General features: G+C 43.9%; 1 protein-coding gene across 1 annotated transcript; it reads right to left on the reverse strand.

Moving 5' to 3' along the window:
- Window positions 1-7,126: 7,126 nt before the first annotated feature.
- Window positions 7,127-10,170, reverse strand: LOC125507083 (PI-PLC X domain-containing protein At5g67130). The gene is made up of 10 exons (XM_048671777.2): window positions 10,152-10,170; window positions 9,924-9,995; window positions 9,717-9,839; window positions 9,041-9,178; window positions 8,849-8,947; window positions 8,459-8,762; window positions 8,138-8,361; window positions 7,786-7,872; window positions 7,593-7,669; window positions 7,127-7,466 (listed from the first exon to the last, which is right to left on the reverse strand). The coding sequence occupies exons 2-9, from the start codon at window positions 9,993-9,995 to the stop codon at window positions 7,640-7,642; spliced, it is 1,077 nt and encodes a 358-aa protein (XP_048527734.2). The 5' UTR covers window positions 10,152-10,170; the 3' UTR covers window positions 7,127-7,466; window positions 7,593-7,639.
- Between the last annotated feature and the right edge of the window lie 2,213 nt (window positions 10,171-12,383).

The following is a 12,383-nucleotide window of genomic DNA, read 5'->3' on the forward strand; positions in this document are numbered from 1 at the left end:
TTGTTGTCTAGTTTAGGTGTAGGCATGGACATAGGGGGAGTGTTGTTCTCTCAATGAACTCTCCCTCCCCCCATTATGCATAAATTGATCAAGTCTTTCACTTTAGCCATTGTTGATGGTACTTGTGCTTCAAAGACGAGTTTTGGTCATGGGCCCAAGGTTAAAATCTTCGCGGCGCCATACCTTTTGACTCAAACATAGGTGGCCTCTGCCACCGCCCTCTTTTGAAGAGGTGTGTCTTGGTCATTTGCTGGTGTGCTCTTTCTCTTGCCGTTTTTGTCGTTCCATTGAGCAAAAGCCTTGTTTGTTTAGTTGCCGTGGCGTGCTGGGTGGTACTACCGCTGGTGGTGCGTGGTACTACCGCTCGTAAGCGGTACTACCGCCCCCAGCACAGTACTACCGCTGAGGGACGAGACCAGGGGGTTAAGTCGGGGCAGGGGGAGGTTTCTTCTCCCCCATACCCATTCACTTCGCCCCCTCTTTTCTCTTCCTCTCTCCAGCCTCCACTCGCCACGGGAGGGCTCTGGCGGATCTCTGTCTCCGGGGCGTCCCTCTCCATTTCCTTTGGTGGAGTCGATCCCCGCCTCGTTCTCTTGCCATGGATGTTGGTATTGCCCCCGTTCCTTCTTTCCTTTTGTCTCGTTTTCAGATCTTGTTTCTTAGGGGCAATGGTGGTTGCATCTCTAGATTTTTGGCCAAATCTAGGCTTGAGTTGGTTGGAGAAGGCAACTAGACTATCTCGATTAGAGTTTGGTAGGAATATTTTTGAATTTGGTAGGCCGGTAGTGCCGGATCTGACCACGGTAGTAGGAAACCGCTGTTTCACTGCCCCGTGCTGTAGGAAACTGCTGCTTCTCCGCCTCGAGCAGTACTACCTCTCTCATTGGAGCGGTACTACCGCTTGACCTCGAGCGGTACTACCGCTTTCTTTGGGGCGGTACTACCGCTTGGGGCGGTACTACCGCGGGCATGTCACGGTACTACCGCTGCATGCCAAATTCCATCATTTTCCTGCCTTGCCTTGATCTTTTTTGTTGAGTTTGTTGGCTTATACTCGTTCTTTCTGGTTGTTTTGCGTGTTCTTGTGTTTGGCTCTAGGTGATGACCATTTCGAGCAGCAAGGTCGCCGTATCAACCCCGGGCGTGCTACATCAAAACGCTACCGCACCTCAGAGCCAGCCGGTGGTTCCTCGAGCACCCAACCGCCTCCAGCAAGTGCATCTGCAAGTGTTCCTCCACCTCCTCAGCAATCAAAGCGATCCGCCAACAAGCCAAAGGGGAAGACTGTGAGTGAGATGACCAACAAGGAGTTTTGGGAGAAGCGTCGCCGCAACCCCTATGCGGTGGACCAAGAACCCACTTTGGTCAACCGCCCGTTCTGGAACCATTTTCAGTTTTCCATCTACTTTGATGTGATCAAGGCGAAGAAGAATCTTTTTGTTGATGTTCGCTCCATTGACACTGATGCTATGGAGAAGGACCCAGAGTACTTTGGCGAAGCCCTTCAGATGTGCACTCAGCTGAACATTCTCAGGATCATGCAATTCAACAAGGATTTCGATGCGGATTTGGTGGCTCAATTCTATGCCACCGTCCATCTTGGGACGGATGTCGACAGGACTCTGACATGGATGACCAATGGCAAGCTGCTTTCTGTCAAGTGGAAGGCTTTCATGGAGTTACTTGATGTGGTGGATTACGGGCTTGAGACTCCTGTCGGTTTCCGCCCTCACTGCAATGCTACGTCCACCCACAAGCAAGCCCTTTGGCCCTACTGCACTGTGAAAGTTCACCCAGTAACTGAGAAGAAGACCTATGAGCTGTCTCCGTATCTGGACATTCTTCATCGCATCTTCCGTGAGACTCTCTTCCCTCGGATCGGGAATCTGGATATGGTCCACTCTTACCTCGTGGACATGCTCCTTTTCTGTCAGCATGAGAAGGAAGCAAGCACTGGAGAGAGCCTGGATATTTCTCATGTCATGTGGTCTAAACTTCTCTCTGCCGTGTCTGAGCGCAAGTGCCCTATATATGGTCCATTCATCATGAGGCTCATTGAGAGGGCCTGGGCACAGACTTATCCCAGAGTGTTGCTAGAAACTGGAGACTTGGTTTCTCATGAGATCAAGCGTCTGAGGAAGAAGGACAATTGGACAACGCCTCACACAGGGGGTCCATCTGCTACTGCTGCCACAGGGGGTCCGTCTACTGCTGCTGCTGCCATGGGGGATCCGTCTGCTGCTGATGCCATGGGGACCGAGGGTGGGGCTGCTACTGATGATCGTGAGGAGGACTTTGGCCCCTCTAGTATAGAACCGTCATGGGCACAGAAGCTTAAGCGCAAGATGAAGAAGCTTTTCTGCATGGAGTCCCATGGTCAGTACATGACTCATGTGGCGGAGAAGCATGCCAGGACGCGCCACAAGGAGCTCATGCGTCAGATGGGAGCAATAGTTGCCAGTGGGTCTGAGGGTCAGATCACTGAAGAGGAGGAATGGATTCATCAGCATTGCCCTTGGACCGACTCCGATGCCGAGCAGTTTTCGACCCATGATGAAGATGCAGAGATGTGATGTTCGAGATCTTCATCTTCCCATCACCTGGAGTCGTAGCGTCACTCTTTGCCCTTTTTAGTGTCTCGCTGCCAAAGGGGGAGAGAGTGTAGGGATTTTTGTTTGTTGCCGTGCTTTGAGTCGTCTTGTGGGTTCTTGTGTGTTTTCTCGGTGTCTTTATTTGGTTTGGTTTGGTGTGAGACCTAAGTTCTAGACATATGGTGTGAGACATATACTCCCTATCGCTACCTTATAACTTATGTCTATTCAGAGTACTGTAGTTTATTATGAGATGCATGCTTGTCCTGTTTATTCTCTTCTCTCATATATCTTGTGCTTAGTATTGTTGGACTATAAAATATAGGGGGAGTGTTGATCCGAATGTGTGTGTCTTGCCATATCTAGGTGCACACATTCTCGGGGAGCCCGTCTATATTTTGTAGTTCTTAGTTTTCTTCGTTTTATTTTTTTTCCTTGCGCAAATCCCTAGTTGTCATCAATCCACCAAAAAGGGGGAGATTGTTACGGCATATCTCTCTCAAGGTAGTTTTGGTGATTGATGACAACATGTTTGCGGACTAATCTTGTGCTTTGAATAATTCACAGATTCTCCCCTGGCACGAGACGCTTTCTTCCCCTCGGAGTGTATTTCAAGACGGTGTAGCTCTTTCGTTTCTTTCTCGGTGGACTAGTTGCGTAGAGGGCACCGTACTATCAAGAGGGGGTCCGCTGGGGTATTGCATGGGTGGAATCATCACGTACACATCAGCTTCTCACTCTCCGAGCGTCTCCATTCCATTGAAGAGATCTCTCCTCTCTTCCTTGTCATGTCTGGGTCCAAGTGGTAGTACCGCGCAACCCAGCGGTAGTACCGCTGAGGAGCCACAAGCGGCAGTACCGCCCCACAGCGGTAGTACCGCCCGTGGCTCCACAGCAGTAGTACCGCTGGGGTACCTGGCACCTCCGCCTCATCCTCAGCATCTTTGAGAGATTCTCTCTCTCTCTTTTGCGCCCCAACGGTAGTACCGCACTGCCAGCGGTAGTACGGCCGAAGGGTCACAAGCGGCAGTACCGCTCCACAGCGGTAGTACCGCCCGTGACCCCGCTGCCGTAGTACCGCTGGGCAGTCTGGCTCCTACCGCCTCGATTCGAGAGGTCTTTTTCTCGTGTCGGGTTTTGCGGCACTAGTCGCGGTTGTAGAGGCGGTAGTACCGTTCTAGGAGCAGTAGTACCGTCCCTACCACCGCGGTAGTACTGCGGTTGGGTCCTTTCCTACTAGTCTCCTCTGCCCGGCAGTGCCGCTGGCTGGCGCGGCAGTACCGCTGTCCTGGCGGTAGTACCGCCCCCTCTCAGCGGTAGTACCGCCCTGTGCGGGGCTGGTTGGTGGGGGCAACGGTTGGATTGTTGCCCCCACTATAAAAGGGAGTCCCCTTCTTCTTTTTGACCTACCTCTTCCTCCCCAAGCTCCATTTATTGCTCAAGCTCCATTAAATGCTCCAAGCTCCATTTTCGCCCGATCTATCTCTCTAGCTAATCAAACTTGTTGATTTGCTCGGGAGTGGTTGAGAAGGCCCTGATCTACACTTCCACCAAGGGATTTTCGATTCCCCCACTCATCTCTAGCGGATCTTGTTACTCTTGGGTGTTTGAGCATCCTAGACGGTTGAGGTCACCATGGAGCCATAGTCCATTGTGGTGAAGCTTCGTGGTCTTGTTGGGAGCCTTCGATTAAGTTGTGGAGATTGCCCCAACCTTGTTTGTAAAGGTTCGGTCGCCGCCTTCAAAGGCACCAATAGTGGAATCACGACATCTCGCATTGTGTGAGGGCGTGAGGAGAATACGGTGGCCCTAGTGGCTTCTTGGGGAGCATTGTGCCTCCACACCGCTCCAACGGAGACGTACTTCCCCTCAAAAGGAAGGAACTTCGGTAACACATCCTCGTCTTCACCGGATCCACTCTTGGTTATCTCTTACCTTTACTTGTGCAAACTCTTTAGTGTTTCTTCCCTTACTTGCTTGTATGCTTGTTGTTATTGCATCATATAAGTTGCTCACCTAGTTGCACATCTAGACAACCTACTTTGATGCAAAGTTTAATTTGGTAAAGAAAAGTAAAAATTAGTAGTTGCCTATTCACCCCCTCTCTAGTCAACCATATCGATCCTTTCAGAGATTTTTATAGAAGCAGGTAGCAATGTCTAGCATGTCCTTAGTCTCTGTAACAATACTATTAGGGCCATCTAGAGCATGTATCTGGGTTTTCCTCCTCCTTTGGTTGGCCACAACCTGGAAGTATTTAGTATTCCTATCTCTTTCTAAAATATCTTTATCTCTAGATCTTTACTTGGCTTTAATCTCGTCTTTCAGCCAGATCTGGTGAAGCGCTTGCAGCACCACTTTCATCGTGCTGATCTTAGAGTCAGATAACTGCTCAGTTTCAACCTTAACATCAAGAGTCAGATGGCCCTATTCCCCGGCGCGACGGAAAATAAGGTAAGACACACGCACGCACGTGCACGCGCACACGCACACACATGCACACACGCACACGCACTCGCACGCGCGCGCGCGCACACACACACACACGCACGGCTACTCGGGCAGGCCCAGGTGCAGGGCGGGCCCCCTGTTTTTTTATTTCTCTTGTTGCTTTTTTCGCTACTTTTAAAAAGTTTGGGATTTAAAAAATCAAAAAATATTCAAGATTTTAGAAAGAAATAAATCCTTTTGTATTTCCTTGAACAAATTTGAATTTTTGATGAACTGTTTTTTGAATTTTCATGAACAGTTTTTTCGATTTTGATGAACATTTTCTGAATTTTGATGAACATGTTCTGAATTTGATAAACAAATTTTGAAACCAATATTTTTTTAAATGTATGATTATCTTTTAAACTGGATATATATTTATTGAATTGATGAATTTTTTCAATATGATGACATTTTCTGAAATTGATGATCATTTGTTAATATGATGTGCAATTTTTTATTACAATGGAAAAATGAACTCAATGTACATCTTTTTAATTCAATGAAAAGTTTCTAAATTTGATGAAAAAATCATGATTTTTTTTGCTAATTTGAAAATGTTAATGAAAAAGCGAAAAAGTAAATTTTAAATAAAAAAGAATAAAAAGAAAAAACGAAGAAAACATGAATAAAATGAAAAAGAAAACGAATAAAACAATAAAAATAAATAAAATAATCTAAACCTTCCTAAAAGTGGACTCTGCATTTCTTGGGCCGATCGAAATCACGTAGCGAGCGGTGCCGGTGGCCCGGGGGGGGGGGGGGGGGTGCTGGCTTGATCGTCCCGCAGGAGGTCCTATTCCCCGCGTTGCGCGGGGAAACCGAGCACCTTGGGCTGACCCAACTATAGGACCGGGGCATCCCCTGTTTTTTTCGTTTATATAAACTTTGAAAAATATTCACGAATCCCAAATTCTTCAGCCAGAAAGGCAAAGGCAATTTGCTTGAGTGTCTTACCTCAACTCCAACCTTCATTGTTCATTTTGGCGCGGCAACCAAGCTCGTGCTGAAATCACCTTTTTTCTTCAAACAAGGTCTCACTGACAACCCATTGGACGAAGATATTCCCATGGGTAAGTTTAAGAAATCTAAAGCCTTGTGTTCTCAAGATTTGTAGTACTAGCTAATAACAATATTGACTTGAAAAGTTAATTTCTTCAATGTAATTTCAGGTCATGGATCCGAATTCACTCCTGGATTTCTAAAAAGACTTAAGCAACTGGCTCGACAGCCCTAGTTGTGAAGAACAATGCAAGGAACTCTGAAATCTTGTATGTTTCTAGACATTGATTTTGTATTAGTGGTAGTAACAAGTGGGGAGGTAGTCTTTTAGCTTGCTAATTAGATTCGTTTTCAACATGTACCTATAATGCCACCCTGGGAAGCAATGTAATTTCAGGTGATGGATCAGAACAATATTGACCTGAATAACTAATTTCTTCACTGTACCTTCAGGTGATTGATCAGAATGTAATTTCAGCTGATTTCCTTACATTGTTCTTCAGAATAGTCTTCCAAATAATCACAAGGGAAATTAATTATTCTAAGTTTGGGAGACAAAAACTCAAACAGTTTGAATGAATATGTTAGTTACAGACATGGAAACTTAATCGTTACATCAATATTGAGTTTAGTTACAGGCACAAAAATTTAGCCCTTTGTTATTATATCGATGCAGAAAACCGGCAGATTACTGCATAAGGTTACTCATGGGATTCTGTAGCAGTTTATTATGAGTATATTGTTTGAGCTCATTTATCGTACCTCGAAAGTAAGATAGACCCATCTATTTGCCTGATAGCTAAGAAGTCATGGAATATGCAAGGGGTAATCTGGACTATTTTGACATGAAGAAAAAGAGCCGGAAATTTTATAATCCTGAGCAGATGCCATTGCCGTAATTCACCAAATTTATAATTCTGCAAGGGCTAAATACATGACACTGTACAAAGAACCAGTGTTTCTCTGCCATTTGCAGTCCCTCCCATGCAATGCACACACAGTAGCCAATAATGTGGGCAAATTTAGGGGCCACAGTAAATGTATGAAAGAAATAACCATAATGACAGACCATTAATAATTAACATATAACAACAGCATTTGATGTGTAAATGTATGAAATAAATAACCATAATGCCAAATATTCCACCAGGCACAACTACAACGTCTCCAAGAGTACAGCATGTTGACGAATCACGTTCACAGTTGTAATGCATTATCCAACATCTTCACCATTTTTCCGTTGCAGAAACCACTCATTTTTCAACTTTCGGTTTCGGAGAATCTGAATCCTAAGTAAATATTTCTTCTACCTAGAGAGAAAAAAGAGTACGTCTTGTCTCATCTTGAGACTAAATCATCACACCATGCATCTCCAGTTCTCCGCTGCAGCAGTTTTATAAGGGTTCAAGTCAGCCAAAAAAAGTAAGCTCCCCTGAAAATAAAGCATGAGAAGAAATCTAAATTTTTATTTGTTTGCCAGAAATTAAAAGTCCTATCCTGGTGTCATACCTTGTTCTATGTATGTGCAGTTGCTACATGTCCTAGCTCTCCCGGATTCAGGCAGAGCATACTACACTAGATCCTCGCTACAAAAGGCCACGCGACAAAAAAAGGTTAATCCATGTCATGATTCAGGCAACAAAGATATCAAGAGACATAGATGCACAACAAAGGAGGAAGAAATTATATCTTGCACACTCACCTGGCAAGCCTTGACGTCCTGACATCCACACAGGAACATGCCGTTGAGCAGATCGGTGGCTTGGAACGCACCCCCTCCCTCGCTTCTCTGAATTTAGTTCATTTCAGAAACATGCACAAACATCAATGATTTTGTGTAACAACATAGCCTTGTTGCACTCAACCGGAACTGGATATACTGGATAGTAAATATACACTCCACTTCCACTGCATCGAGATTTAATAGGTTTTAGAAGTGTTTAGATTATTTGAGATTAATATCTGCAGTTGTCATCTTGTGAAACATACAAGTACTTGACCCTCAAGTTTTATGTATATAGATATAAATATATATTGATTCCTGTGTTCAGTACCTTGTAGTAATCAACTGCGATGAAATTAGCCCATCGGTTTCCAGCTGAGCCGTAGCATGTGTTAGACATCCCAGTGAGGCCCCTGGAGTGCTGCAAACACGCAGTCGGCTTCATTGGGACAGATGGGAAGTAGTTCATGAGGACCAGTGACTTGGTCTTGTCGTTGAGCGGCGCGGACTCCGCACGGTTTGAGCATTTGCCAGCATCCATTCCATCGTCGCCATCTTCAACACAGTGAAATCAATCAGTTTCATAGCAACAATAGTTACGATAATTAGGAACTGCAGCAGAATGTTTCGTATGGAGGAAGTAGTGTCTCACAATTGTTCTCAACCATGAAATTCCACTGGTATGCGATTCCTTCTGTGACTTGCTTCGATCTGGCAGAGGTGAACACAAGGAGGCGCTGGTTGCTTTTGACCATATCGCTGACAAGAGGCCACTGCTGACCATTCTTTGGCATTTTCAACACCGGAAACCAGTACTTTTGCAGACCAGAGGCCTTGAACACGTTTGTCAGGCCATTTGGCGCATGAACATAGTCTTCCAGGATTAACGTAACAATTTCAGATGGATTGGCAGAAAGAAAGGCCTCAATTTCCTTGAACGTGTCCAATGCCGGTTCCTACAATCAAGTAATAATATTTATAGACTGTATTCTGAAAGTCTATGTGGATATGAGGGAGGAAGGCATATTCAGTATGTACTCACAAATGCAGTAAAATCGTTGCATTTGCCTCCACTGGAATGGCACAACCATACACCTCCTTTGAAGTCATATGTATCGAGCATTAGCGCGCGAACACCATTCTGTACAGCAATGCAATTGCGATGAGAAGTGATGTTCATAAGATAAGACATGTAGAACAACAGAAGAGTCTTATCAGATGACACAGAAGCTACATTTAACTGATCGGTGACTGTATCCTCCTGGTTGTCGAAGGTGATGCGTGGAATTCCGGTGTGCGACGGTTCCCCAACAATCGTGAATGAATTGTGCGTCGTGAGGTAGGCGTACTTATTGAATGGCAACGAGTTATTCTGAAGACCAAACCAGAAGCAAAACAAATTCACAATGAAACATTAGGGCCATGTAAAAAAACTGTTTTCATTATGATTTTCTTGGCTACTGAGTCCAAACAAGTCCTATACTCCTAATTGGGTATGAACATCACTTATCGGGTTTTTTGTTGGCGGGTGATCAAACTTGTTGGATTTTGGGAGAAAATTAGGCCATAACGCCCTGCCATATCTTACTGAAATCTCTATGCATGTAGAGAATGTGACCCCAATATACAAGCAACATTACATAGACATGATTATGGAAATATCCTAATAAAATCCAAATCCATCGTTTTTTCGGCACGGACTGACCAAGAGAAGCGATACAATCTGCCCATGACATAAACCGCATTCTGTTTGTTTCAGAAACAGATCTGGCCAACCAAGAATTTGTGGAAAGAGGAATAAAGGAACTCAAAATCATCAACAAACATAATCACCTGCTCTTATTCCTTCTCTGACACAGGAAAAAAAGAGAGAAGAATCAAACAACTGGAAGAATTAAGCGGACTCTTACAACGAGTTGGAAGGGGTTGGTGGCGGTGGAGCGGGCGCAGTGGGAGCCGGCGAGCTTCGGCTCGCAGTCGAAGCACCACTGCCCGGCACCGCAGCCAGCACTCGTCGAACACTGGTCGCCTACCTGAATTCAGATGCAACCCAAAGCTCAATTTTAGCAGGGAATCATTACGGGCGAATCTGATCACAGTTGTTGCTGGAATCTTACACTGGCAGCTGCAGCTCCCAAGAGGCCAGCCATGACTAGAACCACTGCTGCTGCTGCTACTGCTGCCCCCATCTGAAAGGTATAGAGAAAGAGGAGAAGATGAACAGAAAAGGATAACGCCGACCAACCGAACAATCAATTATTGGCAAGAGAGATAGAGATATAGAGCTGGAGTTGTTGGGGGGTGGTTGCAGGCTTGTAGTGCATTAATTGTCATACTATACTTACATATACTAGATCTAGTTGACCTTGTCCCATATTATTAGTATGCAAAAAAAAGCAACATTAATTAGTCCTTAATTAATTGTGTAGCAGCAACATACTAACATGGCACATTTTGTTTGTTCTTTTGGTGGCCTAATATGTGCACTACCTACCTACCATCCTTAACACAGGATAGCGATTCCCAGCCACGCTTTTGTTCACTAGTGAGATGTGAGATGTGGTCACTAGCTAAAGATGCGAAAACGACGGCCACGGATGTGATCACTAGGTACAGGTGCAATTTCTATAACAAAAATATGTCTACATACATCTATTTCTCCGACGAGTATTTCTGGACATAGTATAAATTCTACTATTCGCCTATGAATAATTGAAGATACAGTTCCTTGAGGATGAAGCTCAAAATCTCATAAACCAATCCCATCCAAGCGCACCTGTACCTGAGACTCAGGCTCCAGTTTCTCAAGACCTTACACTGGCATTCATGCAGCAGCAGCAACAGCAGGGTTGCAGGTCCCGCTCCGCCGGAGATGGGCCAGTCCAGCAGGGACAGCGCGGTCAGGCAGCGACCGGTGTGGCCGCAGGACGGCCGAGAGATTCAAAGAACCGGCGGCGGCGGCTCTCCGGTCGCGCTGTGGCAGTCGGCGGCGGGGAAGAAAGGAGCCCGCAGCGGCCGGCGGCGGCTCTCCTCGCGATTTTGGGCTGGCTTTCTGCGATCGCTAAATGGGCCGGCACAATATGGGTTTCTGAGAAGCGGTTCAGAAAGCTTCCATAATCGGTCTTAGAAGCTTTTAAGTGTTATACTAAAAAAAGCTTTTATGCGCGTTTTTTTTCTCTTTTATTATTTTCGTCTTTTGTGTTTCTTCACGGTTTTCATTGGTCTTTTATTTTTCTAACACATGTCTACTTTTTTCATTTCTTATTGTAAAAAAAATTGTATACACGTCAAACATTTTCAATACATGTTTTGAATATTTCTTAATACATGTTAAACATTCAACATGTTGTATTTTATAAAAAGTGTGCAAATTTTTTTTAATTAAGTGATGTTTTTACAATCTACATTTTTTTAATGTTACAAACTTTTTTGTAATATGGGAGCATTTTTATATTGTATAGTTGTTCTTAATAATATTGGAAAGCACACCATCATTTTTTAAATAGTACTAATGTTTTGTAAAAGTTGCACAAACAAATATTTTACACTACATTAATATATTTTTAATGCATTATGAATTTTTAAAATAGATAAATTATTTTAAAAGAATTATGTATTCAGAATATTTACAAATTTTAAAAATGAAAAGAAAAGAAAAAACAGACAAAAACCAACCAATGAAAGAAACAAAGAAAATGGGGCATGCCTAATACAGCGGTCCCTTCGAATTATGTGCTCACTGTGCTAGCCCATGTATCAATAGATAGCACACACAATACATGATGTAATATTATTGTAGATCCGGAATATAAATGTTACATACCTGCGTAGCTCAAGACTAGTTTACAAAAGAAAATACAACGAAAAAGCAAAACAAAATCTAGGCGAAGTCCGTAAACACCATCGACAAAAGTTGAGTATAGACCATAACCCTACATCACATCATTTACTCGTCGTATAAAATTTTGCAACATGATAAGCTGCAACCATAGAGGTCAATACTTTGAATGTATTGGCAAGTCACACCCAACATGTTAATGCAAACCTAACATCTATGTGCGAGGATATGATACAATGAATGACTTATGGTTTTGTTTTCAGTTAACCTCTTGCTTGCGAGTGCGGCGTTTCTGCTGCTCCTGAGCTCATCTGCACCCCCCTGACGAAAAAATCAAAACAAATACTAAACAAATAAAAAAAATCCAATTTTTTGTTTGGTAGATAAGTTTATGCGTGAGGTGCGCTTCAAGATTCAATTCATTTGGACATCTGAGCAACTCTCAGCAAAAAAGACAAATTCAGGATCTATAAAAAAGTTTACTGTTCACACATTGTTCTGAGCCGATTTTTTTTTGCTGAGAGCTGCTTAGATGTGCAAATAAGTTGATATGTGGAGCAAACCTCACACATAAAATTTAATATCACACAAACAATTGGATTTTTTTAGTATTTGTTTTGATATTTTTCCTGACCGGATGCAGATGAGCCTGGGCACCGAATTGGGTTTTTGCTTGCTTAATTGCATTACTAGATATCCCATTTTAGCCGAGGGTCCAATTACCGTTGGATATTTAAGT

Source organism: Triticum urartu, chromosome 5A, assembly GCF_056163025.1.
Source record: "Triticum urartu cultivar PI428250 chromosome 5A, HENAU_Tu73, whole genome shotgun sequence".
NCBI classification, from domain to species: Eukaryota; Viridiplantae; Streptophyta; class Magnoliopsida; order Poales; family Poaceae; genus Triticum; species Triticum urartu.

Coding starts and splice junctions, on each gene's coding strand:
- LOC125507083 (XM_048671777.2), bottom strand. CDS start 9,995: ATGGGGGCAGCAGTAGCAGCAGCAGCAGTGGTTCTAGTCATGGCTGGC. Junction 9,840..9,923: donor TGGGAGCTGCAGCTGCCAGT/GTAAGATTCCAG, acceptor ATCTGAATTCAG/GTAGGCGACCAGTGTTCGAC. Junction 8,948..9,040: donor CAGTCACCGATCAGTTAAAT/GTAGCTTCTGTG, acceptor ATTGCTGTACAG/AATGGTGTTCGCGCGCTAAT.